Source organism: Prunus avium, chromosome 2 (assembly GCF_965620075.1).
Source record: "Prunus avium chromosome 2, drPruAviu1.hap1.1, whole genome shotgun sequence".
NCBI classification, from domain to species: Eukaryota; Viridiplantae; Streptophyta; class Magnoliopsida; order Rosales; family Rosaceae; genus Prunus; species Prunus avium.
This window is the reverse complement of record NC_142285.1, coordinates 11418748-11432280: the sequence shown is the minus strand read 5'-3', so window position 1 is coordinate 11432280 and position 13533 is coordinate 11418748. Positions and strand designations below refer to the sequence as shown.

Genomic DNA, 13533 nt, shown 5'->3' with positions numbered 1-13533 from the left:
GTTATTGCAGAGCTATGCTTTTGGTCTTCATCCACCAATTGCTAGACTTGCTAGACTTGGCCGCCATTGCAGGCCTTCGCCCTCATGGAGATGATTTCTCGGCCGCCAACCTTCGGGAAGCCAAGGTGGGCTTAGATTTTCACAAGTCGATCAAAACCTCCTGGAGTTAGATGAAAAAGTATCGTGGCCATAGCGAAGAGCCCACCGACCCCCCTTCCATCAATGACGTATCCTACACTGAGCATGTGGCTTTTCTTGTGATGTGGTTGTGCAAATTCCTGGCATGCCCAAAATCCGGTGGGATTACTAAGGAATTCCAAGCCTTGGCGGAAGTACTTGTAGATGGCCATCAAGTGGCCATGGGCCCAATCTTTCTTGCCTATCTTTATAGAGGGCTTCGTGAGGTAATTACTAAACCCATGGATTACCATGCTTTTGGCCCTATATGGATTTTTCAATTGTGGCTCTAGCTCTATTTTCCGGAACTAAGTCCCGCCACCGTTTGCCCCAACGATAAGGCTCTTCTGGGTCCACCCCTGCTCAACACCCCACGCCGGAAGCATTATGTTGAGGATTGCTTCCGATTTTTCTATGAGTGCCAAGAGAGGACCAGGGAGCATCTCTCCATTTGCTTAGATCACCGTTTCCCGGATTATCTAGCCATGAATCTTTCCTCATATTCTACGGCAGAGACAAAGGAGGAGAGGCATAATATGTGGGCGAGCATCCTCATTAGCCGAGATCTTCCATACGGCCTAATGGTGAACAAAGGTGGCAATTATCATTGTGGTGGTGAACTTTATTATCCCGCCACCGCCGGCTACCAACTTGGTTTCATTCAGAACATCCCGATTCCGCCCATGGATTCCGTCAACCTGCTTTCTTCTTGGCGGGGTGAATTCAAGGATGCAAAAGAAGTCACCGCCTTGACGAATTTCAACTAAGACTTGGTGAAATCCTTCAGCATTCCGATTAGAGATCCCCAATTTGGTAACTCTAATATTTTCATCCATTGGTGGAAAGAGATGTCGGCCGGTTGGTTTTCTCAACCTTGTTCGGAGATTGAAGGTAGAATCTTCAGGCATTGCCCATGCTCATTAACCTACCAGCAAGAGAAAGAGAAGAACAAGGCCCAAGCAAAAGGTAAAATATTCACACGTTTTCTCATTTTAATTTTGGCTATCTTCCTACTTTCTAACAATTCAAATCTCACAGCTGACACAGCCGGGAAGGAAAGTCCTTCTGCCGACATTATTGAGAGAGAGAGCTCCGCCAATCCCACCGATGCTAATCCTGGGCGGGGCGAGAAAAGGCCCAATGCCCCCGTCCAAGGTAAACTACTCTCCATGATTATTTTTGCCTTTTTTGAAGATTTGCATTTCCATCCTTCTGAATTTTTTTTAATGGGCATCTCTAAAAAATTAAATCTCCTAATTTTTAGCAAATACCCCCGCCGGAAATATTGTGCCCCCACAATCATTCCTTCGGCCTAGAAAAGCTCAGCGCATCCTCTCGCCTCAAGGTTTGGCCGTGCACCCCATTTTTTTATTTATTTTTTTATTTTTTTTATTTTTTAACTAACGAAACTTGTTGCAGGTTCCTCAAGGCTGGCGGAGCAACCTTCTCTTTCTCATTCGATTGGGGCCGTGCAATCGGCCACTACTCTGCCCATCGCTTTGGTAAGCTTATATCTATGTGTACTTTCATTTATTAATTCTACTGGCCCAAACTCACTTCTACGCCCAAAAATATAGGAAATTCAACATTCCGCACCTGAGACGGAAATTAGGGCACAAGTCATGACTTCGGTGGGCGAGGATGGGGTAGCTTCATTTCCTTAGCTGTTTGAATTTTCTTTTACTTCTTTTATGCTTAATACATTTTCAAACTTAGTCGACCGAGGTCAATTCCATTGGACACTGTTGCGTAGATACAGCTGCACCAAAATGGATTCAGTTGCATCCTCAACTTGTGATACTCGCAAGTGCACGAGCCGTTTGGTAGTATAGCATATGTAAGTGCGAGGTCGATCCCACGAGGATTGGTGATTGAATGATCCAATTCATTTTTCCTACACAAAACAGAAATGAAAAAGAAATGAAATAAATAAAACAAGGAAGAAAGAAATAACTAACTCAAGCAGATAAGTTCCCAAGTTCAATTAGATTAATGGATTGATTCTAGCTAAAGTATGATTAAGCCATGGTGTGTGGTCATAACCTTGTGTTCCTAATTCCCTAACTTGATCATTTGTTGTCTAACCTAAAATTAAGCATTAGGAACCCATTAAGCATAGAAGAACATTTTAAACAACCAAGTATGTATCTAATCCCTGTTGTCGAATGTCCATACATACTCTTCCTATTCATAGTTCAATTCGAATTAAAGCATGGTGTCTACTCTTAATTCAAACCAAGATAGCTAACATGCAAGCCTAAATGGTGATCAATCATTCAAACTAGCATATTAACTTATAAGCATAATGAATAAGAACAAAAACCATAATTGAAACTTGGAAACTAATCAAACTTGAAACTAAAGAAAAGAATTTACATAACAATGAAAATTAAGTAGAACTTGGAAAAACTTAAGGAGAATTTCAGCACAAAGATCTCATTATAACAATTGAAAACTAGAAAGAGAAACTAAGAGAATTTGAGGGAGAGAAGGGAAGGGAGCTCTAGAGAAGTGTTTGAGAGCTCCCCCCCTTGGGGTGTGTTTACAAGCTTAGAGAACTTCCCTATTTATAGGCCTAGGGGAAGTGAAAATCTGAATTCAATATGGCTAATGCATACAACACTTGTTTTATAAAATCTGAAATGGTTGATGCACTTGTATTAGAAAATCTAAATTGGGTGATGCACTTGTATTAGAAAATCTTGAATTGGTTGATGCACTTCACCAATAGATCCCACCAGCAGCCCTAGCTCATCTTCATGTCACCATGACCAAGCTTCCAACCAGAAATGATAGCTCATACCTAGCTCACCATGACCAAGCATCCAACCAGCACATGCTGAGGTCAGCATGACCAGCAACTTCAAGGGCTTACAACTTGGGCTTCTCTTAATAAAATTAGGACTTTAAGCACTCGAAATTTAAGTTCAGAATGTCTTCTTTCCAGCCATATGTTATTTGGGCCAATCCAAGGTCGGAGGAGGAAGTTAAGGCCAAAACAAATTGCTAACTCATTTTCCGCGCTGAGAAGATCCATCCTGAGCATGGTTCTGTGTTTGCTAGGTAACGGACTCTAGATTTATCCAATGGGGCTGAATTTTGGATATGTTATAGTACACACCAATTGGAACAACTTTCATGAAGAATGTGGCCTCATTCGAGCTATGTAGGTTGTTGAAACAAAGCTTGCAATATGACCTACGGAACTGGACTGGCAGGGGGCTGTAGCCAAAATGAGTTTGTCTTTAAGCTCTTCATCCATTCATCCAAATTAGGCCTTAACATGCTTGAATTGCATGAATTATGCTCTCTAAAGCCATCATTATTACCTAAAGCTCAATGAACTGAAAGATAAACACAAAAAGGATTAAAAGCACAAGTTTAACTCAAAAACATAACCAAATCATAAGCTAGAAGGGTACAAAATGATATACAATTATGAACCGATCAGACACCTAGAAGAGGTTTCCACAGGGTTACACGAGACTACTCCCATGCCCGAGGATCATGCCCTGGAGCATGTGACCGAGCTGACAGAGGAAGACTTCCCACACGTTCCAAACTCTCAGGTTCATTAAAATTTCATATTTTCAAAGTTTCTTCTATACTTGCCCGCAATTCCTTATTTTCAATGTTCGAACATGTTAGCCGGCCATTTCTGGCCCTGAACTTTCTTCGGCTAACACCGCGGCCACTGAGGCCAAATTTCAGCCCATTTTTCCCATCGACGGAAGTGCACCACCTGAGCCCATCCTTATGCTGACCTCGGTAGCTCCTGCCTTGGTGGTCGATGCTATTCCGTCCGAACTCCAACTTGAGGTAAGCCTCGACACTTTCATGCTTATTTCAAATATATGTGCCATTATTTTAACCCTCATACCCTTTTGCTAGGTTGGAGAGTCTTCATCCTTTACTCTTGCCAAGATTACCATGAATCCATCGGCGGTGGATAATGGAAGCTTGGCCATGGTCCCTCACGAAGAAGCACCTCAATCATCTCCTGATCAGGTATGAAAACAAGCAATATATACATATATACATATGCAACTTACTTTCTTTACTTGAAAATATAATGCCCATTTTTCTCGCAGCCCTCTGGTGACATTTTTGGCTTCCTCGATCAGTGGGATGCATCTATATCTTCGGCAAAAGCTTCTACTCGTCTTGCCACTTCTTCCACCACGACCGGGGCCCTACCAGATTCCGGGGCTGAGGCCCCCTTCAGTCATACAGAGATAGAGACCTCATGTCCTTAGAGGACAAGGATGAAAGGGACAAACTCAAGGCTGCCATTGAGACTTTGGCGAGCTCTGGCTTTTTTTTTAAACCCATGCTCAGCCACTATGATCACATATCTCTTTGGTCAGGTGGAGAAGTTTGCCTCCCGTTGCCGTTCTCTTCTGGAGGAGCAAAGGATGGGCCAAGACTTGGAGCAATGGATTACCTCACGTAATGCAACCATGAGGAAGGAGATCGAGATTGCCCGCCAGATACAACAGGAGGTCGCAGATATTGATGAGCAGGTGAGGCAGCTTCAAGAGAAGAGGGCTGCCATTGTCGCCAAAGTCTTCAAGATTGCCCGGAGCAATAGGCCTCTCGAGGCTCAACTTCGTCAGGATGCGGCAGCCGTGGGAGCGTACCGAGAGACGAAGCTGACCCTTCAGTCTACCTTGTCGATCGGAGACGCTGTGGTGGAGAGCTTTAGGATTGCCCTTCGCACCCTTTTCCCTGATGCTTAGGTTCATACTCGGCCATTGGATGACCCATTTTGTACTTAGCTAGTTCCTTTTTATTTGGTCACCATATGTGGTAGAACTAACTTAGTTTCTAAACCTTTAGTGGATGCTTAGGCCATTACCTGGCCCCAATTCGTAGTAGACTTTTGCCTACCTATATGTATATCTTTTGGAAGGAGTCCTTTAATGAGGCCCATTCTTCTAATAAAAATCATTGTTTTATTATGAGATGTTTCTTTGCGGCGGACTACCTCTCCGCCATTTCCCAAGCCGTTGGGTAATATTTCTTCAGAAAGCGGCCATTAATGGGTGAATCATGGAGACGACCACTCTCATAACTCAACCTATATGCTTATTTTCCTAAAACTTGGTTGACGAGGAAAGGTCCTTCCCAGGTTGGAGACCATTTACCAAAACTACGATCTTTCGTTCCTAATGGCAGAATAGTTTTCCATACTAAATCTCCAACCCCGAAACTCTTGGCCTTGGTCTTCTTATCATACGCCCTGGCCACCTTTTCTTTTTGGGCCTTTAATTTATCCAAAGCCTCAAGTCGAACTTCATCAAGATCATCTAGCTCTTGAGCCATCGCCTGGTTATACTCATCCTTACTCCATTTAGCGTGGCGAGCCACCCTTAAAGATTTTACCGAAATCTCGAGGGGTAAGACGGCGTCATGGCCATATGTGAGTGCGAAAGCTTCATATGGAAATATGTATCTACAATTTAGATAGGCTAGTATTTCATCTTGTTGGTTCTCTTGGAAAACTACTCTAGCTCTATCTGAACCTTTGTTAATATATTTGAAAAGATATTTTATAAGCATTGATTGACAACATGATTCAACATTTATATGAGCGTTGTATCTAAGCAGTAATTTAGAGTTGTAAGGTACTACAAAACTGTTATCAATTTGTATTCCATTTTTTATCACAAATTTTGTTGGGTCGTCACAACATCTATATACAGGGTAACCATTTGTTTCAAAAATTGTTTCGCTTTTATATTGTTTGGAATGACTATTTGAAAATGAATCATTGCATACTACTTACATCTATCTACTCTTGTTGCCTAATTGAGTGCTAAATGAATAATTTTATGATATTTTAGATCATTATCATTCATTTTTATAATTTGTTTTGCTCAATCCCTAAAAAGCATGTAGCTAAGCAAACCACATCAGCTTCTTTATGCTAGCAAGCTATACCAAACAGATTTGTTTTGCTCAATCCCTAAAAAGCATGTACCTAAGCTAACCACATCAGCTTCTTTGTTTTAGCAAGCTATACCAAACAAACACACAACTGATTGAGAAATTTCAACTCCTCAATTTTGTCTTGCAGGATTTAAAACTGAAAAGGCTCATTTGCACTTATTTTTTACTTATTTTATATCTGCATGTATTGACAACAACCCAGGGGTTCGAATCTACAGTCAATAAAGCTCAATAACTCAAAACACTCAAAACATTCAACAGCATGCTCAAATGTTTCAATCCATTGGACTTATTTTATATCTGCCTGTATTCACAAAAACACAAGGGTTCGAATCTATATTCTAACAACAGTCAACAAAGCTCAATAACTCAACACACTCAAAACATTCAACAACATGCTCAAATGTTTCAATCCATTGCTCTGGCCTAAAATTAACCTTGGCAAAACACCCAAAAGATTCAACAACATACTCAGATATTAGAGGGATTAGGGTTAGAAAGCTCATTTTTTTATTATCAAACAACATAATTGATAAACCCAAATAACATGATTATTAACTCATAGTTTGACAGAAACCCCAATAATAAAAAAGAAAAAAGACAATGAAAACCAAATTCAATAGAGGTTAAGATAAAAGAACTAACCACAGAAACCCCAGTTGCTCACACGATGAAAGCCGAAGCTGATGAGTTCAAAACTATGATCAGAGATGGAGATTGATTTTCGAATCGAAAAAGAAGAAGGCAAAGAAGTTGTTGGACAATGGCAACCGAAACTAATGGTCTGGAAAAGAAGAGAGAGAAAGGTTGAAACAAAGAGGAATTTGTTGAATCTGAAAAGCAAAAGGAAAAATAGATGGCTCCGTAAAAAAGTAGAAGCTTCCAGATGGACATCGAAGAACCAATCCAGCTCTCCCATCTTTGCCCCTGAAGCTGTCGAACTAGCTAGTTCAAACAGAACCATGCGCCTCTCAAGAAGGAACATACACATGGTTAGATTCGAAGCAGGGGGGGCAAAACGAGGAAAACACAAAGCAATCAGCTAAGGATAAAATCGTGATTTTACTGTGTCAGGAAAGAAAAGAAGTTGGTTGAACAGTTAAAAATAGGGGCATTTTCGTAAATTTACTGTGCTTAGCTACAAGGATCAGTTGGATTGGGTTTTAGTATATATAGAATTTAAAGTATATACTTATCAGTACAGTACTATTCGTAATAATTAATAATAATATTTATGAAAGTATAACATGTACCAAGACAACTATATATAATCAATTTAAATATGTAATTATAAACTAAATAGATAGCAAAACATTTAATCCCCAAATATATATACTTTTAAAAATTCGGGTCTTCACAGTTTTTCATGGCATCAACTAAGACAACTATATCAAACAACATACTTTCATGGGAAGATGAAACAAACACACATAAAAAAACAAAAAAGACCCTCTATGTCGCGAGCCCCTCTATGGTGTTCATGCTCGTGCCTTTTCATTTCATGCCTCTATTGCCTTTATAACTCTTATAACATGTGGTTTACAAAGATTCGTACAATCATAGGCATCAAATAAACACATATATTAAAAAATCAAACCCATATTGTTTTCCAAAACCCATAAGGCGCATCATCCTTTGAAAATTTAGTTATTGATACCACTTGAATGAAAGATTGGATTTTTCATAAAAACATAGCTAGGTTCATTAAGGCATGTAGACAACAAAATTTTACGAGTTGTGCAACATAAGACTTTATACAAAACTAGAGCCCAAAGTCAAAACCTTTAAAAGGATCTCAAAACTCAAGAGGGTTGATGTCCTACATTAACTACTTTGCAAGAAAGTAAGAAGAGAAAGATGGAGAGGAACTCACCCTTAGAGTGTAACTTGAGACCAACCCAAGTATTCCACCAAAGAATGGTGGTAAGACCCATTTTCTTCTTCTTCTCCAAGTCCCAAAATAGTGACCTCCAAAGACTCCACACCAAGCTCTTCTTTGGAATGGATGATGATACACAAGAAGGCGATGTGGTGCTAGCAATACCTCCTTGATGGACCCATTTTTTAGCCTGTTGGGATGTGAGAGATTTGATGCTCTCTCTCACTTCCTCCCTAACTCTTTGAAAACTCAAAACCTTAAAGAGAAATGAGGTAAAGAGGTGCTTTTATAAAAGCACATGAGAAGGCTAAGGCTCTCTCCTTGTCACTATGGATAGTAATAGGGGGTGATGTGGGCCACTTGGGTCTCTTGGACCAACTTATCACACTTCATTCTTCTAAAGCCCCTTTTGCCAATAAGAAAAGTTTATAAGGGTATGATCTGGCTTTTGAAAAAAAATCATTAAATGGCACCGTTGATTTATGAGAAAGCTATTTCGAGAAGTAGCACTCCCCCCGGCTTCTCCAATTCTATGTCATTGACTTCAATGAAAGCATATATTTTGGGTTTTACCAAATGAGCTATGTAATCAAAATTGCAAAAAAAAAAAAAAAGTGAATTTAAGCCCAAAAATGCAATGCCATTCGGCCTCAGGCTACCCACTTTAGCCCATGGGCTGTAGCATGAGATTTCGAGACCACCAACTACTTCCTTTTCGGTACTATCAATATCCATGAGTTTTTTTATATATAAAAAATGCCAAAGTTTAGAAGGGGTTAGGGGAAATGTCTTTGGAGTTCGAATCTGAGGTCACTCATCCATAAGCAAATGTTCTTACCACTTAGCTATGGTTGACTTAAATGCAATATTTTGATGTACGAATATGAGTTGAATATCCTAAGACAAGCACAGTGCATTAGCTAACTGGTCTTATTGAATCAAATCAAATGATGATTTATTTGTGTTTTACACTTAAATAATAAGTCACAAAATAGAGTTTTTAATACATTATTTGAATTTAAACTAATCTAAATGATATGTAGATCATTGATTGTACCCAATACACATGTCATAAACTCACATATTATAGGATTGAACTTCCATAAAATGTAAATATAAACTCATGAAAAGTTTTCATTAATGTAATAGTGTGGCTCAAAATGTGATGGAGTAAGCAACCTCTACTTTAATGTATGTTACGTATATTATTATGTCACCAATTGACCAAGGGTTGCTTGGAAACATCCTTCTTCTTCTTATGAATGATGAGAACGGGGAAATATTGTAAGTGATATTATGGGACAAGAAAGCACCAAAGCCATTGTGGTAGGAATTGGACAACATAGCCCAAAACTAAAGCCATTGATTTCGAACAATTATCATCTCCCACTGCAAGAAAAATGTCATATAACGACATGAAGTTAACAACGTGCATTTAATGTGTGTTGTAAATCATCATGTTTAACAACGTGCGTTTAATGCGTGTTGTGAATCATTCTTTGTTACAACGTGATATAATTGTGCATTGTTAAAATTGTGAATAAAAAAATTATTTACAACATGCGAGTGTTGCATGTTGTTAAAGATTTAGGGGGGTGTATTCAATTGAGATTTTAAAAGACTATTTATGGATAAATAAGTCCAGTGGATTTTAAAAGACAATTAGGAACATAATGACTTGAAAGGACTTTTTTTAAAGATTTTTTATATTCCGGATTTTTTATGTTTGGATTTTAAAGATTTATATCATAAGAATTTATAAGATTTGGAAGGACCACATGGATTTTTTTTTTTTTGTATGATGCTAACTAATGAGATTGGATTTTCTGCTCATCCTCACGCATTCTGAGAAACAAGTCTGCAAACCACAACATGCTATAATTTGTATTCTGAGAAACAATTAAAATGAAAACACCATCTGTGCATGGGATTGGCCTCAAAAAGGACCCTCTCCAATCCAACTGTACCACACACCACGAGCTTGCATTACTCACAGAAATACAACCCACTGAGAGCATATTCAAGGTGTCCAAGAGCACACATTACTTTTGGGCATTTAATCAAACACATAACGAGCACCCACTGAGATCATTTCCACGACAATTCTATACTAGCAATACTTAAGTGGATTTACATAGCACAAGTTATATACCCAAGAAATAAAATTTCAGAATAACCCGGAAGAGCAAATGCAAAAAGACACTAGATGTGGGCACTTGCATCAGCAATAATAGAAACGGGATCAAATGGAATGGAACAATAAATAAAAGCAAACATTCAAAGTTACAAGAGTCAATGAAAAAGATAACAAAGAAAGACAAGTTAAAGTAAAAGCCAATAAAATTTTCCCAATCTTTTAATAGCCAATTTGATGTAGCTTCATGTCCTCCTAAGTAGCATTTCTCCACATATCTAAAGCTATGGTAGCCCTCCATGCATTAGCATTTTCTCGTTGCTGCTCTTGGGTTTGAACAATAGGTTCCAAATTATCTTCTTCATTAACTGGTAATACTGAAGATGAAGATTCGTCTGTTGGTTCAATTGGAAATTCATCAGAACGACACTCTTTGCGAAGAAAGTTATGTAGTGCTACACATGCTAACACAAGCTCTGCTTGTGTCTTAAATGGAAATGGAGGCGCTGACTTAAAAATTGTGAATCGAGATTTAAAAATGCCAAATATCCTCTCGATCACATTCCTCAATGACGCATGGCGAAGATTGAACAATTCATTTTCATTTTGAGGGTCATTACCATGACCTGCAAAATCTTGGAGATGATATCGCACACCTTGAAATGGAGCTAAAAATTGGCGCCGATTAGGAAACCCACAATCCACTAGAAAATATTTACCTAATTATATATACAATACATATAAAATTAGTATGAAAAGTTAAAATACAAAAAAAAACATATTTATCATTTAAAAATTAAGTACTTACCTTGGGCCACTTTAAGTCCATTCCTCCTTGATAAAGCATCATTTAGTAGCTTTGAATCATGAGCTGAACCCTCCCACCCGCTAAGAACGTACATGAATTCCAAATCAAAGTTACAAGCTGCTAATACATTTTGTGATATCTTTCCATGACGATTACGATAACTGCTTACATCTCGCCCCCTCACCATTGCCGGAATATGTGTACCATCAATAGCTCCGATGCAATCCTAAAATTATTCATATATCACAATAACCATATTATGAAAAATACATATTATAATAACAATATTATTATAATTCGATGATTATTACATACCTTGAAATAAGGGTAAAACCTTGTGCTTTCCCTTATTTTAGCGGGCACAGCCGGTCCTGGTTTAGCCATCAAATCAGATGCTATTGAATTCAAGGCCTTCAAAATCTTGTGAAAATTTTCACTAGCAGCGAATTGTGATCGGCCAAATGTATTACGAATTACACAATATCGAGTATTTTGGCCAACTATTTGTAGGAACGCTGCAAGCATTTCTTCGACACAAATAAATCTTGTATCCTCCAAAAGTGTTTTTTCTCTAAGAATTGAGCATAACTTCCGGAATACATCTGGATACATTCTATATACTTGTCGAAAGATTGCAGGATCATCGTTTAATGCTTGATGTATATAGTCATATCCAAAGCTAGTAATTCGCCGTCGAGTTAATGGACGTTCAATATATTCACCACGCATCATATTCAGAAACTGATTTAGCACATGCATTACTGAATAAATTGCCATCACTGAACTGTAAATGGATTCATAAAATTCTTCATCTATTTCTTCATCATCCATATCTTCGTCATCAATTTCTTCTTCCTCTATGTCATTACCTTCATACATGTTCGATTGTGACATTATTCGTATATATAAAAATATACGAGACTGCAAAATAGTAAAAAGAAGAATATAATATGTATGTGAAGTTGCTATCAAAATAGTTTAACCAAGTAAAAAAGTAAAAGCTGTCCAAATAGTTTAACCAAATAAAAAAGTAAAAGCTGTGAAAATAGTTTAACCAAATTACAATAACAATAGTTCAACCAAATTACAATAACAATGGTTCAACCAAATTATAACCCAAATAGTTCAACCAAAGTACCCAAATAGTTTAACCAAAGTACGAAATAGTTCAACCAAAGTAGAAGCAAAATAGCACAAACAAAAATATAGTTCAACAAAACCCAATATGATCAAAATACTAAAATCATCCTAACTTGAATTTTATCCAAGATGAGCGCTCTTCTAATGACATCTTCAAGAACAAGTCTTTCTTTGCTTTATTACTAAGCAATTCACCCGCCATGAAACAAGTATTGTCATCCAAATTTGGTATTGAATGCAACAACTCATTGGTATCGTCCATGGTCCAAGATTCATAGTTCTCTTTCTCTTTGCCCTTTCCTTTGTTATTTCCTTGTTGTGAATCCCCCATTAAATTACTACTACAACATATGTAAGAAATTTATTAGTTAATGAAAACTGATTTACCACAGACAATAATAATGCTGAATGAAAAAGGAAATCTCCTTAATGAAACCCAACAACAATAATAATGCAAAACTCGTGCTTCAAGACCCAATCAGTTCTCTCTCTCTCCATACAATACAAACATGAAGGTTTTCTTTTTTGGGTTTGATTTCAGTTCTCTCTCTCCATACAATTCAAAACTTAATAATAATTTCTTCAAGACGACACCAATATATAAACAATTCCTATCAGCATGGTACAAGACAAACCATATATAAACAATAGAGAAAAGTACAAGACAATCAGCATGGTTACGAAGTCAACAAACCATATATAAACAATAGAGAAAAGTACAAGCCGATGGTATGAATACGAAAAAGGCACAGACCATAAATCGAAACAATAGACACAGACCATTAAAAATCGAAAAAGGCACAGCACGAAAAAGGCACAGACCATAAATCGAAACAATAGACACAGACAATTAACACAAGAAGACATATCACGATAAGGAAGCAATACCTTGTTGAAGAGCTGTTTATCTTCACGAAGAGCTGTTCGTCTTCTCTAGCAGACAAAAAAAAATCCAATGTAAAAAGTCTGATGGGTTAGGGTGGGATTTTTTATAGGGTTTGGTATTTATACCTCCCACTAAAAAGTCACACCAATTCCCTATTTAAAAAAAATCCTTCGAAATTAGCAAGTTTTTGAATACCAAAAGACTTTTTGTTACTTGTTTAAAGTCTTGATTGAATACCACTAGATTTGGACACCCTCTTTAAAAAATCCTAATAGTCCTGATTGAATACCATAAGACTTGTTTAGATTATTTAAAAGTCTTAATTGAATACCACAAGACTTATTTATCCCAAAATAGTCTTTTAAAATCCTAATTGAATACACCCCCCTTATTCTACAACATACATAGATGCGTTGCGAGTTTGATTAACTACTACAACATGCCTTGCACGTTTTGAAATGATTTTTATTATAAAGATTTTATGCGGGACCCAAAACTCCCTTTTCGCAAATTTTTATTTTTTTGTTACTCGTTCTCTATAGTCTTTTCACTTCTTC

At 37.7% G+C, this 13533-nt stretch overlaps 1 protein-coding gene and 1 long non-coding RNA gene across 2 annotated transcripts; both read right to left on the bottom strand.

Moving 5' to 3' along the window:
- Positions 1-5265: 5265 nt before the first annotated feature.
- LOC148296510 (uncharacterized) lies at positions 5266-5739 on the bottom strand. The gene has a single exon (XM_088248547.1). The coding sequence runs from the start codon at positions 5737-5739 to the stop codon at positions 5266-5268; it is 474 nt and encodes a 157-aa protein (XP_088104673.1).
- Positions 5740-11996: 6257 nt separating this feature from the next.
- LOC148296509 (uncharacterized) lies at positions 11997-13059 on the bottom strand. Its single transcript, XR_015833486.1, has 2 exons — positions 12979-13059; positions 11997-12431 (listed from the first exon to the last, which is right to left on the bottom strand). It is a non-coding gene; the product is annotated as an uncharacterized LOC148296509 (long non-coding RNA).
- Positions 13060-13533: the final 474 nt, after the last annotated feature.